The 18,909-nt window shown below is 38.0% G+C and overlaps 1 protein-coding gene across 1 annotated transcript in view; it reads left to right on the forward strand.

Annotated features, from left to right (window-relative positions):
• GABRB1 (gamma-aminobutyric acid type A receptor subunit beta1) overlaps nucleotides 1-18,909 on the forward strand; it is a gene marked incomplete at both ends in the record, with an annotated part of 393,861 nt that overhangs the window by 124,510 nt on the left and 250,442 nt on the right. The window contains one exon of the mRNA XM_079696490.1: nucleotides 1,162-1,382. Within this exon, the coding sequence (XP_079552616.1) occupies nucleotides 1,162-1,382 (221 nt within the window). The remainder of the gene's footprint in view (nucleotides 1-1,161; nucleotides 1,383-18,909) is intronic.

Genomic DNA, 18,909 nt, shown 5'->3' on the forward strand with positions numbered 1-18,909 from the left:
ATGTCCTTGCCAATGAACAAGAAAGAATGGCTTTGAATTATTGCAAGATTATTTCTGAGTAAATAGTGTAAGCATTCTTGAATATAGTGGTTAAAGGACATTGGAACTCATTATCGAGAACAAATATTGTCTTATCATTTAAGATATTTCAGAAATGCATAAATATCCATATAGGTATCTAGATGAAGTGCAGTTTGCCCAGATGTAAGTCATGATCGGAGCCAATGCTTCCCAAACAGTGGTATATATAACAATGGCAGTACACAGAGTTGTGCAGGAGTTATGACGTGTTTTCTTAATTGTTGCTAAAGCATCCAGCTAAAGCTGTTGACAGATAAATATCCTTTAAAAGAAAAAGTGAACCTTCTGTTTTTATGATATTGGGACCACATCTTAAGTCTTTATGATTTTACTGCTACCTCTTATTCTTTTAATGGACAATTACACTTTGTATTAATAGAGTTCTTTAAAAACATACAATGAAAGCTCTAAGATAATCTTCACCATTCCTCTCCTGTGAGCTTGACACATTTATTGAGCCCAAATCTTCCTGTCTCTCACTGCCAGGGGAAACCTGGGCAGAAAGAAAAGTGCAAAGGTATGTCCTTAATGTAACCTTTTACAGGAGATGGAGAAACAAACTCGAGTACAAACCCATCTCTGAACTCAAACCAATTCCTGAATCAAGCAGTACTATAAATACAATATCCAGAGGTAGATTTTTGTGAACATGAATCTATAGGTACAACTTCCCTTTACAGCCTTCCCCATGATATCATTACCTTAACATCAAACCTTAAAATTCAGTTAAATGGATTTACTGTATATTGGTGCAAATGCTTCTGCATGCATTCAATTATTGCACTAGTACTTCTAACCTATCGGTTGCCCTATACTTGGAGGTGCAAATTTCAATATATTCAAATGTAACCTTGTAGGGGAGGTTGGTGAGTCAACCTAGCACAGGGAGATCAGCTTGGTGCTTTGTGATCACAGAATGGTGAGTCTCTAGGCATCCTCAGTAGCACATACTATCACATTTTACCAAAAAGGCTTTTAGATGATGATAGTGATGATGATCATGATGATGATGATGATGATGATGATGGTGGTGGTGGTGATGATGGTAAAATTCTTTGTTCGGTTTCCTTTTTTTTGCAGGATTATACACTCACCATGTATTTCCAGCAGTCTTGGAAAGACAAAAGGCTTTCTTATTCTGGAATCCCACTAAACCTCACGCTAGACAACAGGGTAGCTGACCAACTCTGGGTACCAGACACCTACTTTCTGAATGACAAGAAATCATTTGTGCATGGGGTTACAGTGAAAAATCGAATGATCCGACTGCATCCTGATGGAACAGTTCTCTACGGACTCCGGTAAACAGCTTTATGTTGCATGTTTTACTGTTGTTGTTCATGTTGTTTAATTTTTACTCTTGGAAATGGATAGAGGGGGAGAAAGGCAAGTAAGTGAATATATAGACTCTTTAATCTTTATAATAAAATTATATTAAAGTTCAGAAAATCTATTTAGAATAATTCGAGCTAAATCTAGACAACTTTGTCCATCAAAGGAAAGTGAATTTTTTTTGCCATGATCCTCAAATAATAAACATAGTAATAAGAATATGTGTTTTTGTTAGACAGATTTCACATCCAGCTTATTCTAGAAGTTACATAAATTTTTTTAGCCAATTGTTTGATTATTTTCAGTCCACCCAGACTCAATTACAATGTGTTCTAGGTATTCTGTATAGCTACTTAATTATGAAATGGAATTGAGAAACATTTTGAAGAAATAGGAAAATATTTTGTGGTGACTTTTAGAAGTGCAAAGTGATTTTATTCCCTTAAATCTCTTATGTTTTCATTTTTATTTTCATGTATGTGATCCACATTAAATTAATTTTTGTGTTTCTTATGAGGTAGGGATTGAGGTTCATTTTTTCCATATGACTATACAGTTATTCTAGTACCATTTATTGAAAAGACTTTGCTTTTCCCTTCAGATAGTGTTGGTACCTTTGACTGAATAATTGGGGGTCTATTTCTAGGATTTATTTTGTTCCACTGTTCTTTTGGTCCGTCCTTAGACAGTATCACACTATTTAATTACCATAGCTATTTGTTAAGTTATGAAGTCACATAATGTAAGTCCTTCAACTTTATACTGACTGTTTAAAATTGCTTTGGAAATTCTAGGTTCTTTGCATTTCCCTATAACTTTTAGGGTAAACTTGTTGATTTCTACCCAAAAAAGTCTGCTGGGCTTATAATTGAGTGTATTGAATCTATAGATCAGTTTGGGGAGAATTGACAATTTAAAATTATCAGGTTTTCTAACCATGAATATATCTTTATTTGTTTATGTTACCTTTAATTTCTGTCAACAATGTTTTGCACCACAATGTGTTTTGTTTCATTTATTTTTTTAAAGAATCAAGTGTAAAATAGGTACTATACACTTATAGAGGTCTGTTACTAACCCTCAGGTAGTTAAGGGTTGATTAAAACTTTTAGGCTACAGTTCAAATCAGCTACCAGTTTTACCAAAGAAATAATTTGAATTGTAACATGTTATTGTAGAATGCGTAGAGTGGAGGTTCTTTAACCTTTGTTAATCTTTGTGATCCCTTTGAGAAGCTGATGAAATTTTCCTATTATTTTAGAGTATTCATAAGCGCCCTAAAATCCTTTTATAGGGCATCAATGCCAAGCTAAAACTGTAGTTAAGGGCCAACAGTCTAGAATTAATGTGTGTCCAATATCCGAAAACAAAATGCAAGTGAAAAGAATGTATCTGTGATAAAACTTTTTTTTAAACATCTTTAATGGAGTATAATTGCTTAACGTTGTTGCATTAGTTATCTGGATATAACAAAATGAATCAGCTATATGCATACGTATAGCCCCATATCCCCTCCCTCCTGCGTCTCCCTCCCACCCATCCTATCCCACCCTCTAGATGGTCACAAAGCACCGAGCTGATCTCCCTGTGCTAGGCAGAAGCTTCCCACTAGCTATCTATTCTACATTTAGTAGTGTATGTATGTACACGCCACTCTCTCACTTCGTCCCAGCTTACCCTTCCCCCTCCCCATGTGTTCAAGTCCATTCTCTACGTCTGCGTCATTATTCCTGTCCTGCCCCTAGGTTCTTCAGAACCTTTTTTTTTTTTGTAGATTCCATATATATGTGTTAGCATACAGTATTTGTTTTTCTTTCTGACTTACTTCACTCTGTATGACACACTCAAGGTCCATCCACCTCACTACAAATAACTCAACTTTGTTTCTTTTTATGGCTGAGTAATATTCCATTGTATATATGTGCCACATCTTCTTTATCGATTCATCTGTCAACTGACACTTAGGTTGCTTCCATGTCCTGGCTATTGTAAATAGAACTGCAGTGAACATTGTGGTACATGACTCTTTTAGAATTATGGTTTTCTCAAGATATATACCCATTAGTGGCATTGCTGGGTCGTATGGTAACTCTATTTTTAGTTTTTAAGGAACCCCCATACTGTTCTCCACAGTGGCTGTATCAATTTACATTCCCACCAATAGTGCAAGAGGGTTCCCTTTTCTCCACACCCTCTCCAGCATTTATTCTTTGTAAATGCTTTGATGATGGCCATTCTGACTGGTGTGAGGTGATAACCTCATTGTAGTTTTGATTTGCATTTCTCTACTGCTTAGTGATGTTGAGCATCCTTTCATGTGTTTGTTGGCAATCTATATATCTTCTTTGGAGAAATGTTTATTTAGGTCTTCTGCCCATTTTTGGATTGGGTTGTTTGTTTTTTTGATATTGAGCTGCATTTGCTGCTTGTATATTTTGGAGATTAATCCATTGTCACTTGCTTTGTTTGCAAATATTTTCTCCCATTCTGAGGGCTGCCTTTTCATCTTGTTTATGGTTTCCTTTGTTGTGCCAAAGCTTTTAAGTTTCATTAGGTCCCATTTATTTATTTTTGTTTTTATTTCCATTTCTCTAGGAGGTGTGTCAAAAAGGATTTGCTGTGATTTATGTCATAGAGTGTTCTGCCTATGTTTTCCTTTAAGAGTTTTATAGTGTCTGAACTTACATTTAGGTCTTTAATCCATTTTGAGTTTATTTTTGTGTATGGTGTTAGGGAGTGTTTTAATTTCATTCTTTTACAAGTAGCTGTCCAGTTTTTCCAGCACCACTTATTGAAGAGGCTATCTTTTCTCCATTGTATATTCTTGCCTCCTTTATCAAAGATAAGGTGGCCATATGTGTGTGGGTTTATCTCTGAGCTTTCTTTCCTTTTCCATTGGTCTATATTTCTGTTTTTGTGCCAGTACCATACTGTCTTGATTACTGTAGTTTTGTAGTATAGTCTGAAGTCATGGAGTGTGATTCATCCAGCTCCATTTTTCTTTCTCAAGATTGCTTGTGTTATTTGGGGTCTTTTGTGTTTCCATACAAATTGTGAAATTTTTTATTCTACTTCTGTGAAAAATGCCCTTGGTAGTTTGATAGGGATTTCATTGAATCTGTAGATTACTTTGGGTAGTATAGTCATTTTCACAATGTTGATTCTTCCAATCCAAGAACATGGTATGTCTCTCCATCTGTTTGTATCATCTTTAAATTCTTTCATCAGTGTCTTATACTTTTCTGCATACAGACCTTTTGTCCTCTTAGGTAGGTTTATTCCTAGGTATTTTATTCTTTTCATTGCAATGGTAAATGGGAGTGTTTCCTTAATTTCTCTTTCAGATTTTTCGTTATTAGTGTATAGGAATGCAAGAGATTTCTGTGCATTAATTTTGTATCCTGCTACTTTACCAAATTCATTGATTAGCTCTTGTAGTTTTCTGGTAGCATCTATAGGATTCTCTATGCATAGCATCATGTCATCTGCAAACAGTGACAGTTTACTGCTTCTTTTCCGATTTGGATTCCTTTTATTTCTTTTTCTTCTCTGATTGCTGTGGCTAAAACTTCCAAAACTATGTTGAATAATAGTTACGAGAGTGGGAAACCTTGTCTTGTTCCTGATCTTAGCGGAAATGGTTTCAGTTTTTCATCAACTCAATCTCATCATTGAGAATGATGTTGGCCGTGGGTTTGTCTTATATGGCCTTTATTATGTTTATATAAGTTCCCACTATGCCTACTTTCTGGAGGGTTTTTTTCATAAATGGGTGTTGAATTTTGTCTCAAGCCTTTTCTGCGTCTATTGAGATTATCATATGTTTTTTATCCTTCAGTTTGTTAATATGGTGTATCACATTGATTGATTTGTGTATATTGAAGAATCCTTGCAATCCTGGGATAAACACCGCTTGATGATGGTGAATCCTTTTAATGTGCTGTTGGATTCTGTTTGCTAGTATTCTGTTGAGGATTTTTTGCATCTATGTTCATCAGTGATATTGGCCTGTAGTTTTCTTTTTTTGTGACATCTTTGTCTGGTTTTGGTGTCAAGGTGGTGGTGGCCTCATAGAAAGAGTTTGGGAGTGTTCCTCCCTCTGCTATATTTTGGAAGAATTTGAGAATGATAGGTGTCAGCTCTTCTCTAAATGTTTGTTAGAATTTGCCTGTGAAGCCATCTGGTCCCGGGCTTTCGTTTCTTGGAAAATTTTTAATCACAGTCTCAATTTCAGTGCTTGTGATTGGTCTGTTTATATTTTCTATTTCTTCCTGGTTCAGTCTCGGAAGGTTGTGCTTTTCTAAGAATTTGTCCATTTCTTCCAGGTTGTCCATTTTATTGACATATAGTTGCTGGTAGTCACTTCTCATGATCCTTTGTATTTCTGCAGTGTCACTTGTTACTTCTCCTTTTTCATTTCTAATTCTGTTTATTTGAGTCTTCTGCCGTTTTTTTTTTTTTGTTTTTTTTTTGATGAGCCTGGCTAACGGTTTATTAATTTTGTTTATCTTCTCTAAGAACCAGCTTTTAGTTTTATTGAGCTTTACTATTGTTTCCTTCATTTTTTTTTCACTTATTTCTGATCTGATCTTTATGATTTCTTTCCTGCTAACTTTAGGGTTTTTTGTTCTTCTTTGTCTATTTGCTTTAGGCGTAAGGATAGGTTGTTTATTTGAGATGTTTCTTGTTTCTTGAGGTAGGATTGTATTGCTATAAACTTCTAGGTATTTTTTGATTTCCTCTTTGATTTCTTCAGTGATCTCTTAGTTATTTAGTAGTGTATTGTTTGGCCTCCATGTTTTTGTATTTTTTTCAGTTTTTTTTCCCATAATTGATATCTAGCCTCATAACGTTGCATTTTGAAAAAGATACTTGATATGATTACAATTTTCTTAAATTTACAAAGGCTTGATTTGTGATCCAAGATATGGTCTATCCTGCTGGAGTATGTTCCATGAGCACTTGAGAAGAAAGTGTATTCTGTTGTTTTGGGGTGGAATGTCCTATAAATATGAATGAAGTCCATCTTGTTTAATGTGTCATTTAAAGCTTGTGTTTCCTTATTTATTTTCATTTTGGTTGATCTGTCCATTGGTGAAATTGGGGTGTTAAAGTCCCCTACTATTATTGTGTTACTGTCAATTTCCCCTTTATGGTTGTTAGCATTTGCCTTATGTATTGAGGTGCTGCTATGTTGGGTGCATAAATATTTACAGTTGTTATATCTTCTTCTTGGATTGATCCCTTGATCATTTTTTAGTGTCCTACATTGTCTCTTGTAATAGTCTTTATTTTAAAGTCTATTTTATCTGATATGAGAACTGCTACTCCAGCTTTCTTTTGATTTCTAATTGCATGCAATATCTCTTTCCCTCCCCTCACTTTCAGTCTGGATGTGTCCCTAGGTCTTAAGTGGGTCTCTTTTAGACAGTATATATACAGGTCTTGTTTTTATATTCATTCAGCCAGTCTATGTCTTTTGGTTGGAGCATTTAATCCATTTACATTTAAGGTAATTATCAATATGTATGTTCCTATTACCATTTTCTTAATTGTTTTGGGTTTGCTTTTGTAGGTTTTTTCCCTCTCTTGTGTTTCCTGCCTAGAGAAGTTTCTTTAGCATTTGTTGTAACGCTGGTTTGGTGGTGCTGAATTCTCTTACCTTTTGCTTGTCTGTAAAGCTTTTAATTTCTCTCTCAAATCTGAATGAGATCCTTGCTGGGTAGAGTAATCTTGGTTGTAGGTTTTTCCCTTTCATCATTTTAAAGACGTCCTGCCACTCCCTTCTGGCTTGCAGAGTTTCTGCTGAAAAATCAGCTGTTAACCTTATGGGGATTCCCTTGTATGTTATTTGTTGCTTTTCCCTTGCTGCTTTTAATATGTTTTCTTTGTGTTTAATTTTTGATAGTTTTATTAATATGTGTCTTGGTGTGTTTCTCTTTGGGTTTACCCTGTTTGGAACTCTCTGTTCTTCCTGGACTTGATCGACTATTTCCTTTCCCGTGTTAAGGATGTTTTTGACTAACATCTCTTCAAATATTTTCTCAGACCCTTTCTTTTTCTCTTCTTCTTCTGGAAGCCCTATAATTTGAATGTTGGTGTGTTTAATGTTGTCCCAGAGGTCTCTGAGACTGTCCTCAATTCTTTTCATTCTTTTTTTCTTTATTCTGCTCTGTGGTAGTCATTTCCACTATTATATCTTCTAGGTCACTTATCCGTTCTTCTGCCTCAGGTATTCTGCTATTTATTCCTTCTAGAGAATTTTAAATTTCATTTATTGTGTTGTTCATCATTGTTTGTTTGCTCTTTAGTTATTCTAGGTCCTTATTAAAAGTTCCTTCTATTTTCTCCATTCTATTTCCAAGATTTTGGATCATCTTTACTCTCATTACTCTGAATTCTTTTTCAGGCAGACTGCCTATTTCCTCTTCATTTGTTTGGTCTGGTGGGTTTTAACTTTGCTCCTTCATCTGCTGTGTGTTTTTCTGTCTTCTCATTTTGCTTAACTTACTGTGTTTGTGGTCTCCTTTTTCACACCCTGCAGGTTCATAGTTCCCGTTGTTTATGGTGTTTGCCCCCAGGGGGTAAGGTTTGTTCAGTGGGCTGTGTAGGCTTTCTGGTGGAGGGGACTGGTGCCTGTGGTCTGGTGGGTGTGGCTGGATCTTGTCTTTCTGGTGGGAAGGACCGTATCCGGTGGTGTGTTTTGGGGTATCTGTGAACTTATTATGATTTTAGGCAGCCTCTCTGCTAAAGGGTGGGGTTGTGTTCCTGTCTTGCTAATTGTTTGGCCTGGGGTGTCCAGCACTGGAGCTTGCTGGTTGTTGAGTGGAGCTGGGTCTTAGCGTTGAGACAGAGATCTCTGGGAAGTCTCTTGCCAATTGATATTATGTGGGGCCAGGAGGTCTCTGGTGGTCCAACGTCCTGAACTCGGCTCTCCCACCCCAGAGGCTCAGGCCTGACAGCCAGCTGGAGCACCAAGACCCTGTCAACCACACGGCTCAGAAGAAAAGGGAGAAAAAAAAAGAAAGAAAGAAAAATAAAATAACGTCATTAGAATAAAAAGTTTTAAAAAATTATTAAAATAAAAAATTTTTTTAAGTAATAAAAAATAGAAGTAAGCAACGAAACCAATAAACAAATCCACCAATGATAAGAAGCACTAAAAACTGAACTAAGATAAACATGAAAATCAGAAACTGGTCAGTTACATACAGCAAACCCCAAGTCTACAGTTGCTCCTAAAGTCCACAGCCTCAATTTTGGAATGATTCATTGTCTATTCAGGTATTCCACAGATGCAGGGTACATCAAGTTGATTGTGGAGATTTAATCTGCTGCTCCTGAGGCTGCACGGAGAAATTTCCCCTTCTCTTCTTTGTTCGCACAGCTCCTGGGGTCCAACTTTGGATTTGGCCCTGCCTCTGCATGTAGTTCACCCTCTGGCATCTATTCTTTGCCCAGCCAGGAGGGGGTTAAAGGAGTGGCTGATTAGGGGGCTCTGGTTCACTCAGTCCGGGAGGAATGGATGGGTGCGGAATGCAGGGCAAGCCTGCAGGGTAGAGGCCAGTGTGATGTTGAAACAGCCTGAGGCATGCCATGTGTTCTCCCAGGGACGTTGTCCCTGGATCACAGGACCCTGGCAGTGGCAGGCTGCACAGGCTCCCAGGAGAGGAGGTGTGGATAGTGACCTGTGCTTGCACACAGGCTTCTTGGTGGCTGCAGTAGCAGCCTTAGCATTTCATGTCCGTCTCTGGTGCCCGCGCTGATAGCTGTGGCTTGCGCCCATCTCTGGAGCTCGTTTAGGTGGTGCTCTGAATCCCCTCTCCTCGTACACCCCGAAACAATGGTCTCTTGCCTCTTAGGCAGCTTCAGACTTTTTTCTGGACTCCCTCCCGACTAGCTGTGGCGCACTAGCCCCCTTCAGGCTGTGTTCACGCATCCAACCCCAGTCCTCTCCCTGGGATCTGATTTCTGAATCCTGAGCCTCAGCTCCCATCCCCTATCCGCCCTGGTGGTGAGCAGACAAACCTCTCAGGCTGGTGAGTGCTGGTCGGCACTGATCCTCTGTGCGGGAATCTCTGTGCTTTGCCCTCTGCACCCCTGTTGCTGTGCTCTCCTCTGTGGCTCTGAAGCTTCCCCCCCCGGCCACCCCCCATCTCCACCAGTGAAGGGGCTTCCTAGTGTGTGGAAACCTTTCCTCCTTCAAACCTCCCTCCCAGAGGTGCAGGTCCCATCCCTATTCTTTTGTCTCTGTTTTTCCTTTTTTCTTTTGCCCTACCCCGGTACGTGGGGAGTTTCTTGCCTTTTGGGAAGTCTGAGGTCTTCTTCCAGCATTCAGTAGGTGTTCTGTAGGAGTTGTTCCACATGTAGATGTATTTTTGATGTATTTTTGGGGAGGAAGGTGATTTATCCTAATGGTTGGTTATTTAGTTGATAGCTTTGGTCTTCATTTGCACAGTAAAATAGCTTCAGTTGATGCTGGCAAAATGATCTTTGGAATTTTCCCACTCTTTCAGTAACCCAGGAGCTGTCAACTCTAGTTAAAAATCTCTGACCTAAAATCTTCTCAGAAAAATGGTGAAATAAACTAACAAGTCCCTTGAGTGTATTGATATTACTACAGATGAAATCTACTCATCCAAGAGCAGTGGTGGTCATTAGTGATGGTTCATACAATGGAAATCAGTTGTAATTTTTCTATTACCTATGTAGCTTCTATCACATATAACTAAGGTATAAAGTGATGAATTATCCTTCTAAAGTTTTCTAAGAGAATAATTCTGTGACCCAACTTAGCAGGCTGATCGACTACATGTATATTCACTGTATGTGATTACTCAAAGTGTATAAAAAATTGTTTTGTTAAAAAAAAAAGACAACTCGATTTTTTGCAAGCAAGAATGTGGGTTGCATTCTCAGTTTATAGAGTCTCACGTCAGGCATTTTCTAAATTATTGGCAGTCTCTACCAATGGCAACGATGCAAAGGAAGAAAAATACCTGAGAATGATGAATTTGAATACACCTCATTTTAAAATGAGAAAACTGAGGCATAAAAGGGGGAGGGGCCTGATCTAAGGGCACAACAAATGATAGAATTAGGACTAAAATCCAGGTTTCCTGATTCCCATACCTGTGCTTTTCTCACCCCACTGTCTTTCAGATGCATTTAAAGTCAGTACCTTCTTCCAAGTTGCATAGCATTGCTTTCTCCTTTTTGGAGCCAACCCAGGCCTTTGTAGCTAGGATCCCGCCAACAGATCTCTCCAAGAAAAACACAAATGCTTCATCTATTATTGGACTCTGATCTGTTTCTGGCATTGGCTTTTTTCATAAGAGCCTCACACCAGTCTGATATCTCTCCCCTCCTTCCCATATTCCTCTCTATCTCTTCCCTCACAGATTTGGTTTTCTTTTCCCTAGAGGTTATAAATATCCTGGAGAAACTATGAGGTATAACAACTGGTATGATAACTGGAGTCAGAGGACCAAAGTTGGGCTCAAACTCTGTACCATTTTCTGATTGCTTGACCTTAAATAAGTTATATAAATTTACTGACCCTTAGTTTTATCATGTGCAATAATGGACTAAGGAAGTTCTAGTGAAATAATGAATGTGTTAATACATGTAAATTCTAAGTTATATTTTTGTAAAGTTGTTGTGCCTGATATTGCCTTACTAGGTACTGGAAAAGCTGTGTGCTGAGGGTGGTTCTCTAACTCCCAGGTGTGTCAGTGACCAGAACAGAGATACAGCTGTCCAATTAAGAAAACATTCACTGAGTGCCAGTATGTACAATACACCCACTATTCTGGCCCTGGGAATAATTCTCCAGAAGCCTGGTAGAGACTTGTCATTGTGGCAGAGTGGAAGCACCTGGGACTTTGAGTCAAAGAGACATGTGGCCTGACTAGTTTGTGCCCTACAGTGAGCTATTTCCTCTCTCTTGACTTTAGATTACTGAGCCTTAAAGAGAAAGGAATTAGACAAAATCATCCCTAAATTCTCTGTCAAATCTAAATGTCAGTGCTTCTATGATCCTATATTATGGCTTGTTCATTTTCATTCCTCTGATATAACATCTTCTAGGCTTAGAAAGGACAATCTGTACTTTTCTCTTTGTAATTGTCTTTTCAGGGATAACCACCATATATCACTTCCTAAACACAGGCACTAGAAAATCCTTATAGTATAAAATAGGTGTTGACATATTTATGGCTGTACTTATTGTAGACAAGGGATCATCAGGAGAATGAAACTTCCTGCCTCATCCATAAGTCCAGATACAGTCATCATGAAATGATACCATGCATTAATGGGTTGTTTATAGCAATTATGGGGTCAATGGGATTTTCTGAATGCACCTGAAAGCCTCTTTATCTAGGAACTCCATAATCATAAGATCATATCAATAAATTGAATCAGATTTTGCTATATTCAAACTCAATATGAGATGCTATAATCTAGTTTATATAAAGGCACAAGAATAGAGTTAGCTGTTTGCTATTTTTGTGAACTATGTCAAATCATATTTTATACCCCAGAGATGGCACACGGTTGTGTAAACACTCTAAAATGACAGAGTGGTGTCTGATGGGGGTCTGGCTACAGAGCCAGGCTACTGTGCAACAGGCATTCAGTACATAGAAGAAACTACATTCCGTTGAGCTTCTTACTCTCAGATTTCCCTTGCTGTGACAAAATGTGTCACACCAAGGAATAACCCTGCAATCATGATTACTTCCTATTCCACTTTGCCAGGGATCTAAATAAAGGATGGATGTCTGAGATGTGCTGTAAGATGTGGCAGGAGATGGGACTTACATCCATGGTCCACGAGCCCTCCACCCCGCTCCTCTCAAGGCATATAATGTCACTTCCTTTCTTACTCAAAAGTGGAGACTAAATATCAACTCCCTCAATGTCACAGTTCAAATCCTTAAAATTCTTCTGTCTTTCCTCCCTTCCTTCCATTTAACTCTAAGGAAGATATTCTCTTCTTTTTAAGGCTAATCTCGCCATATACACATTTATCTTATTGCTGGACGCCCTTCAGAATTTGCTCCTCTTTTTAATTAAATCTTCAGTCTTTCCTCTGCTGGCTCCTTCTCTTTGATTTTCTCTTCAAGCACCAGTCCTCAAATAGCTTTGGTTTCCTCTACTTCCTTACCACCCATTTACTCCTTAGGCTCCAAAAACATGGCTCCCAGCCATGCTCCTTTCCTAAAACAGCTCTGTCAAAATTTACCAGAGCCATTGCTGGTTCTGTTTATAGTCTTGACTTCTCCAAACGATTTTTTTATATTAATTAATTAATTTTATTTTTGGCTGAGTTGGGTCTTCATTGTTGCACACGGGCTTTCTCTAGTTGTGGCGAGCAGGAGCTACTCTTCATTGCGGTGCACAGGCTTCTCATTGCGGTGGCTTCTCTTGTTGTGTAGCACGGGCTCTAGGCACATGGGCTTCAGTAGTTGTGGCTCACGGGCTCAGTAGTTGTGGCTCGCGGGCTCTAGAGCGCAGGCTCAGTATTTGTGGCGCATGGGCTTAGTTGCTCCACGGCATGTGGGATCTTTCCAGACCAGGGATCAAACCCAAGTCCCCTGCATTGGCAGGCGGACTCCTAACTATTGCATGGCAGGCATATTCTTAACCACTGCACCACCAGGGAAATCCCTCTCTGAATGATTTAAGAGTGATGATGACCTTGACTGCAGGATTTCCAAGATTCAGCACAAGTTTTTCATTATTCTTGTTCTTCTGTCTTTTTGCTCTTCTATCACTGTTTCTTCTTTTGCCTCTAATTGTGAACTACAGGGGTTCCTTGAATTTTGAACAACTCATTGAATTTAACAGATCAAATATCTAGAATACGAAATCACTGAGCTCAGAAAAATATTTGTAATCACTTACTGAGCATCTATATGTGGATGCTTGCCCTGCCAGTTATTCTTGACATAACCCCTATTTCATATCATCTGTTTTTCCTAAAACCAGCTCTTCCTCCTTACACAGCTTCTAACAAAAGTCATCGTCCTCCCAGTCAGTAAGCATAAACTTGTAGGCATCTTTGACTCTATATCTCTTTTGTCCCAAGATGCAATCTGTTGCTTCTACTCCACTCTATCTCAACCATCTCCATTCCCAAGCCACTTCCATCACCTCAATTAACATCATCACTATTAGTCACTTCCTGGCCAGCTTCCTATCTTAATTTTACTTGTTCTCATCACTGTCATAGTATTCTTCCTATAGTGCATCATATCAATCACACACACACACACACACACACACACACACACAAAACCTAACAATGTCTCTACAGTCCCCATAAAATTAAGTTTTCCCTCTCCTGTATGGAATCTGAGACCCTCTGCATATGACCAAAATGTCTTTCAAACATTTCCTTCCTCCATGAAGCTTAAACTTTTATAAAACCATTTACTTATTTCTCTAAACAAATCTAGGGCATTTCAAATTCAAATATGTCCCAAATTTGCCAAGATCATATTTATGCTAAAAAACTATTAGTTGTTATCTGAAATTGACATTTAACTGGGCATCCTGTATTTCATCTGGCAACCCTCCAGCCCTGCTAAAACTCCCTCCCTTCTCTATCCCCTGACAGTTTCCCCACTTCACCGCTTTCTCCCATCTCTCTTCTTTTCTTAAAAGCCTCTCTCAAATCCCACTTTCTCAGGCTTCCCTGGTGGCGCAGTGGTTGAGAATCTGCCTGCTAATGCAGGGGACACGGGTTTGAGCCCTGGTCTGGGAAGATCCCACATGCCGCGGAGCAACTAGGCCCGTGAGCCACAACTACTGAGCCTGCGCGTCTGGAGCCTGTGCTCAGCAACAAGAGAGGCCACGATAGTGAGAGGCCTGTGCACCGCGATTTAGAGTGGCCCCCACTTGCCACAAGTAGAGAAAGTCCTCGCACAGAAACGAAGACCCAACGCAGCAAAAATAAATAAATTAATTAATAATAAACTCTTAAAAAAAATCCCACTTTCTCCATGAGGACTTTTACAATATTCCCAACCAGATAAAAACTCGTACTCATTTGATACCTTACTTCATTTTAATCTCCTAAAGGCCCATGAGACTTGTAACTCTCTTAAGATGTTTTATCTTTCTGTGTCTTGGAGTTATTTTCCTGTGATGCAAACAAGATTGTATATTTGTTGAAAATATGAACTGTATTTCTTTCACCTTTGTATCCCCTTTCTCAAAACAAATAAATGTTTGAAAAATTGAAATGAAAATTTGTAAGATGCAGTCACCTGACTCATGATAGTTGTCAGCTGCAAAATTTCGTATATCTGAATGATGGCTTTTAACCAGAGATCCATTATCACTATTAATGACCAGATGTGTTCTGCCTCTTGTCCAAACATGATCCAGCTGACTGAAAACACTGATTGTCTCTGAGGCTTAGTCCTGTGGGTGCTGAAAGACTGTGTTTATCTTTCCTTAAAAATGTCAGGCATGGAACAACCTAATTCTGTGAAGACATTTAGTGGCGTATTTAACCTCCTTTAACTGTTCTTCCTTTTGCCTTCCTCTCCTAACCCTTGCCTTGGCTTTTCTTTCAAACTTTCACAATGTTATTTTCCTGCATCTCTTACCAAAGGTGAGGCCAGGGCCAGTTGGTTTCACAGGGCTACATGAGAAGGGGGAATGGAATGGGTAGTGTAAGGAAAAGGCTTCCAACTCAGTACTGGCTCACATTGGGACTCCATAGGTGTGTTGCAGAGTGTGTATGTGGGATTGTGTACACACACCGTAAGCACATACAGAGTAAGATGTACCTATCACATCATTCTAACTAATATTGATAGCAATTGTATCAGGAATTCAACTAATACCCAAGTATATAAATAATTGAAATTATACTATACACCAAGCACTATGCTAAGTGATCTACCTATATTGTCATATTTAATCATTACCACAACACTATGAACTTTGTACTGTTATTATGCTAATTTGACAGATACCAACACTAGGAGAGCTAAAGTAATTTTTCCTGTCTCATAATTTATTATTAACTTTTTAAAAGCAGGTCCAAACAGGTACACACATTGCATTTGGCTGGTGAATGTATCTAAAATTTCTTTTACTCTAAATGTTTCCTGTTCCTTTATTTTTCCCCTAGAAATTTTTTTTCTTAGGAAACCATGCTATTTTTTGTGATTACATCCATTTGTTGTAAATGTGTTCTCTTATGCCCCATATTTGAGACTTGAACAGATTTGAATTATTTTGTTGTGCTTTGGCGAGTGTGCTTCATAAACCAGTTGTGTTATGTACTTTTATCTAGAGACCCAAAATGCCTGCCTGTCTCTGTTTTTGTGATGTGAACATCGATGTGCTGATTTAGGCATTGACAACCTGACCTATCCATTATAATAATTCCATTAATTTTTATGTAACAGTATTTTTTTACTAGGGCTGCTGTAACAAAATCGGTGACTTAACAGAAATTTATTGTCTCACAGTTTTGGAGTCAGCAAGTTTGGTTCCTATCAAGGGCTGTGGAGAAAGGATCTGTTCCAGGCCCCTCTCCTTGGCATATAGATGACCGATTTCTCCCTGTGTCACCTTCCTTCCAGGTGTATCTGTGTGTCCCTTTTTCATAAAGCCACCAGTCATGTTGGATTAGGGTTTACCCTAATGATCTCACATTAATTTGATTATCTCCGTACAGACCCTATCTCAAATAAGGTCACATTATGAGGTACTAAAGGTTAGGATTTTGACATAGGAATTTAGGGGGACACAATTCAGCCCCAATAGTAACAGTTTTAGCAGCCACTGATAATCTTTGCCTAAACTTATTTAGAGTTTACATAATGACAATATTCTATGACTCTTTCCTTATTTATTAACTAGATTATTCTCTAAAGAATTTTCCCTCACCAAATGTAATCTGGAGGTCAAGTTAGGACAGTGAAGGCAGGATAAATGCTTGATTGTTTCCTTTTATTTAGCAGTTTTCAGAACAACAAGTTGTTTCTCTAGAACCCCCCAAATATGACCACTGAGGTTTGCCATTTTGTTATTTTTTGTGTGCTTATCATTATGAAGTCACAGGTTATAAAAGGTATGTCTGTTTCAGTCCACTGCAGCTATTATTATTTTTGATCTTGTTTGTCTTATCTTTGGCCAGTGGCAGAGCCTTTAAATTCACGCCTGAGTTCTTTCAACATGACCTCAATAGTCGCTGATAGCATCCTTGCCTTCTGGCACATCAACTAGTAAATTCTCTGTCCCAGAGGAGGATAAAATACATCATGAGTTCATATTAATATTTCTAAATCAAATTTAGAATTGCAGGGCTTTTATTCAATTTCTTTGATTTTATACTTTGTTTCTTTCCTCTTCATTGAAAACATTGATTCTTCATGTATTAACGTGACTATTTATTCACTTTGTCCTGTCATATGTAGTATATATGTATATATGTGTGTATGTATGTATATATCTAATAGTATACATAATAGTTTTTAAATAAAAATACCAACATTATTGTTACTGTCCTGTGTTAAGCCATTTTTTCCCTGCAGATCATTTCTAGGAAGACAGCTGTCCAAGTAAGATGCTTTTGTTGCTTACCATTGTAAAAATGAAAATAATTAGAGAGGGCACACAGCATAAATGGGAATAGCTCTGCCAAGTGTTTGTGCTTTATGAAATGTGCCCAACTTTGTCAGGTTCTCTAACACATACCAGTGACTCCAAATCCCAAAGAGAAGCTTCTAAGCTTCAGGTTTCAGAAGTGAATCAAATGTTTACCAGAAACTTGTGGCCTGATGGGGATTTTGAGAACCCCCTTACTGTATTTGCTTACCTAGCTCCACTCTGAATTGATTTTTTTGATGTTCTTAACACTGCTTGACCATGGGTTGTGCATGAGAATAAAATCAATGGTTACATTTATTGAATATAAAAGAAAAACAGAGTTTCCCACTATTCCTTGGAGGATTATTGCCTTGTTCTTCATGATAAAGCCAAGTGAAAAGTAGAGGCAATTATCTTCATAGTACGGATCCAACAAAACCCCACCATTATTGATTTTTAAAGCAGTTTGGGGCTCCTCAATGTTTCATATTAGCTTTCTACATTGATTGTACATCCTGAAAAAAAGACTTCTCTTTCTTACAGACTTTTTGTGTAGAGGCAGTTATGATTACATTCAAGAGTTCTGGGCAGATCACACAGGGCTTACTGTGAGATAGGCTGGGCAAAAAATGTTGTTGAGTCGATTGCAGAGAATAAATATATGGGCAGATGCCATGTTTGCAGAGGAGGACTGGCGGATATTGATAAATGCATCCTGTTAAGAGAAACTTGTTACTTCAAATGGAAGAGAGAAAAAGCAGGGCATGCATAAAGAATATGTAGCTCACTTTATTAGACAGAATGCCTGGGGACTCTTTTTATAATTCCCGCCAAAGAGCACAGTATTGTTATTCCCCTCACACTTATATTTTACAGTTTCATCAGTGGAGTACAGAGAGAGATATTTAAAATGTTCTCCAGTGAACAGGCGGCTATTTTACCTCTCAAAGTTTTTATTTTTGATGTTCTTTATTCATCTGTATATATATGAAAAACTTCATGATTCATTTATTTTTGTTAGGGTCTCCTTTTTCATAATTACAGTATTGTGACTAATTCAAATACTAAATGAAAAATTTAAATAACTATGCAGTTATGGTAGCTTTTGTGTGGTCATGTGACCTGTGGATGGGTCATTATGATTAAACCTCCATAATTAAATTAATGTAGAAGATTAAGTAAAAACAGTGATCATAAATTAGCTACAAAAGAACTGCATCTCCTCAAATTCTTAACTTGATTGAATCTCTTGTGGAATAATATATAATGTGAACACTCAGGAAAGAAGGAAAGATGATAGAGTGCATGAAAGAAAGAATGAAGAAAAGAGGAGGAAAGAAAGGAAGAAAGGTAGGAAGGGAGGGAGGGAGGAAGGAAAGGGAGACAAAAAAAGGAAAACAAAACCAAATATCCTAGAAATATATTATGAATTTTAGATCCTAGTTATAATATTACAAACAACACCACTTATTTGCAAAATGTTTAAAGTAATCTTCTCTACGACCTCAATTTATTCCATTAAACCATCATTTCCAACTACAGTATTTTAGTACCACTTCCATGATTTCTGCCACAACTACAAATCATCTAAAAACATTGACTCACTTTTTACTTAGGTACGTATGCATGTGTATATACATATATGTATATACATATATTTTTTATTTTTAAATTTTTCTTATTTAGTATTCAGTTTTTTATTTTATTTTATTATTATTTATTTTTATTTATTTTTGGCTGCATTGGGTCTTTGTTGCTGCACGCCAGCTTTCTCTAGTTGTGGCGAATGGGGGCTACCCTTGGTTGTGGTGCACTGGCTTCTCACTGAGGTGGCCTCTCTTGTTATGAAGCACAGGCTCTAGGTGCATGGGCTTCAGT

This window comes from Hyperoodon ampullatus (assembly GCF_949752795.1).
Source record: "Hyperoodon ampullatus genome assembly, chromosome: 1".
Taxonomy (NCBI): Eukaryota; Metazoa; Chordata; class Mammalia; order Artiodactyla; family Ziphiidae; genus Hyperoodon; species Hyperoodon ampullatus.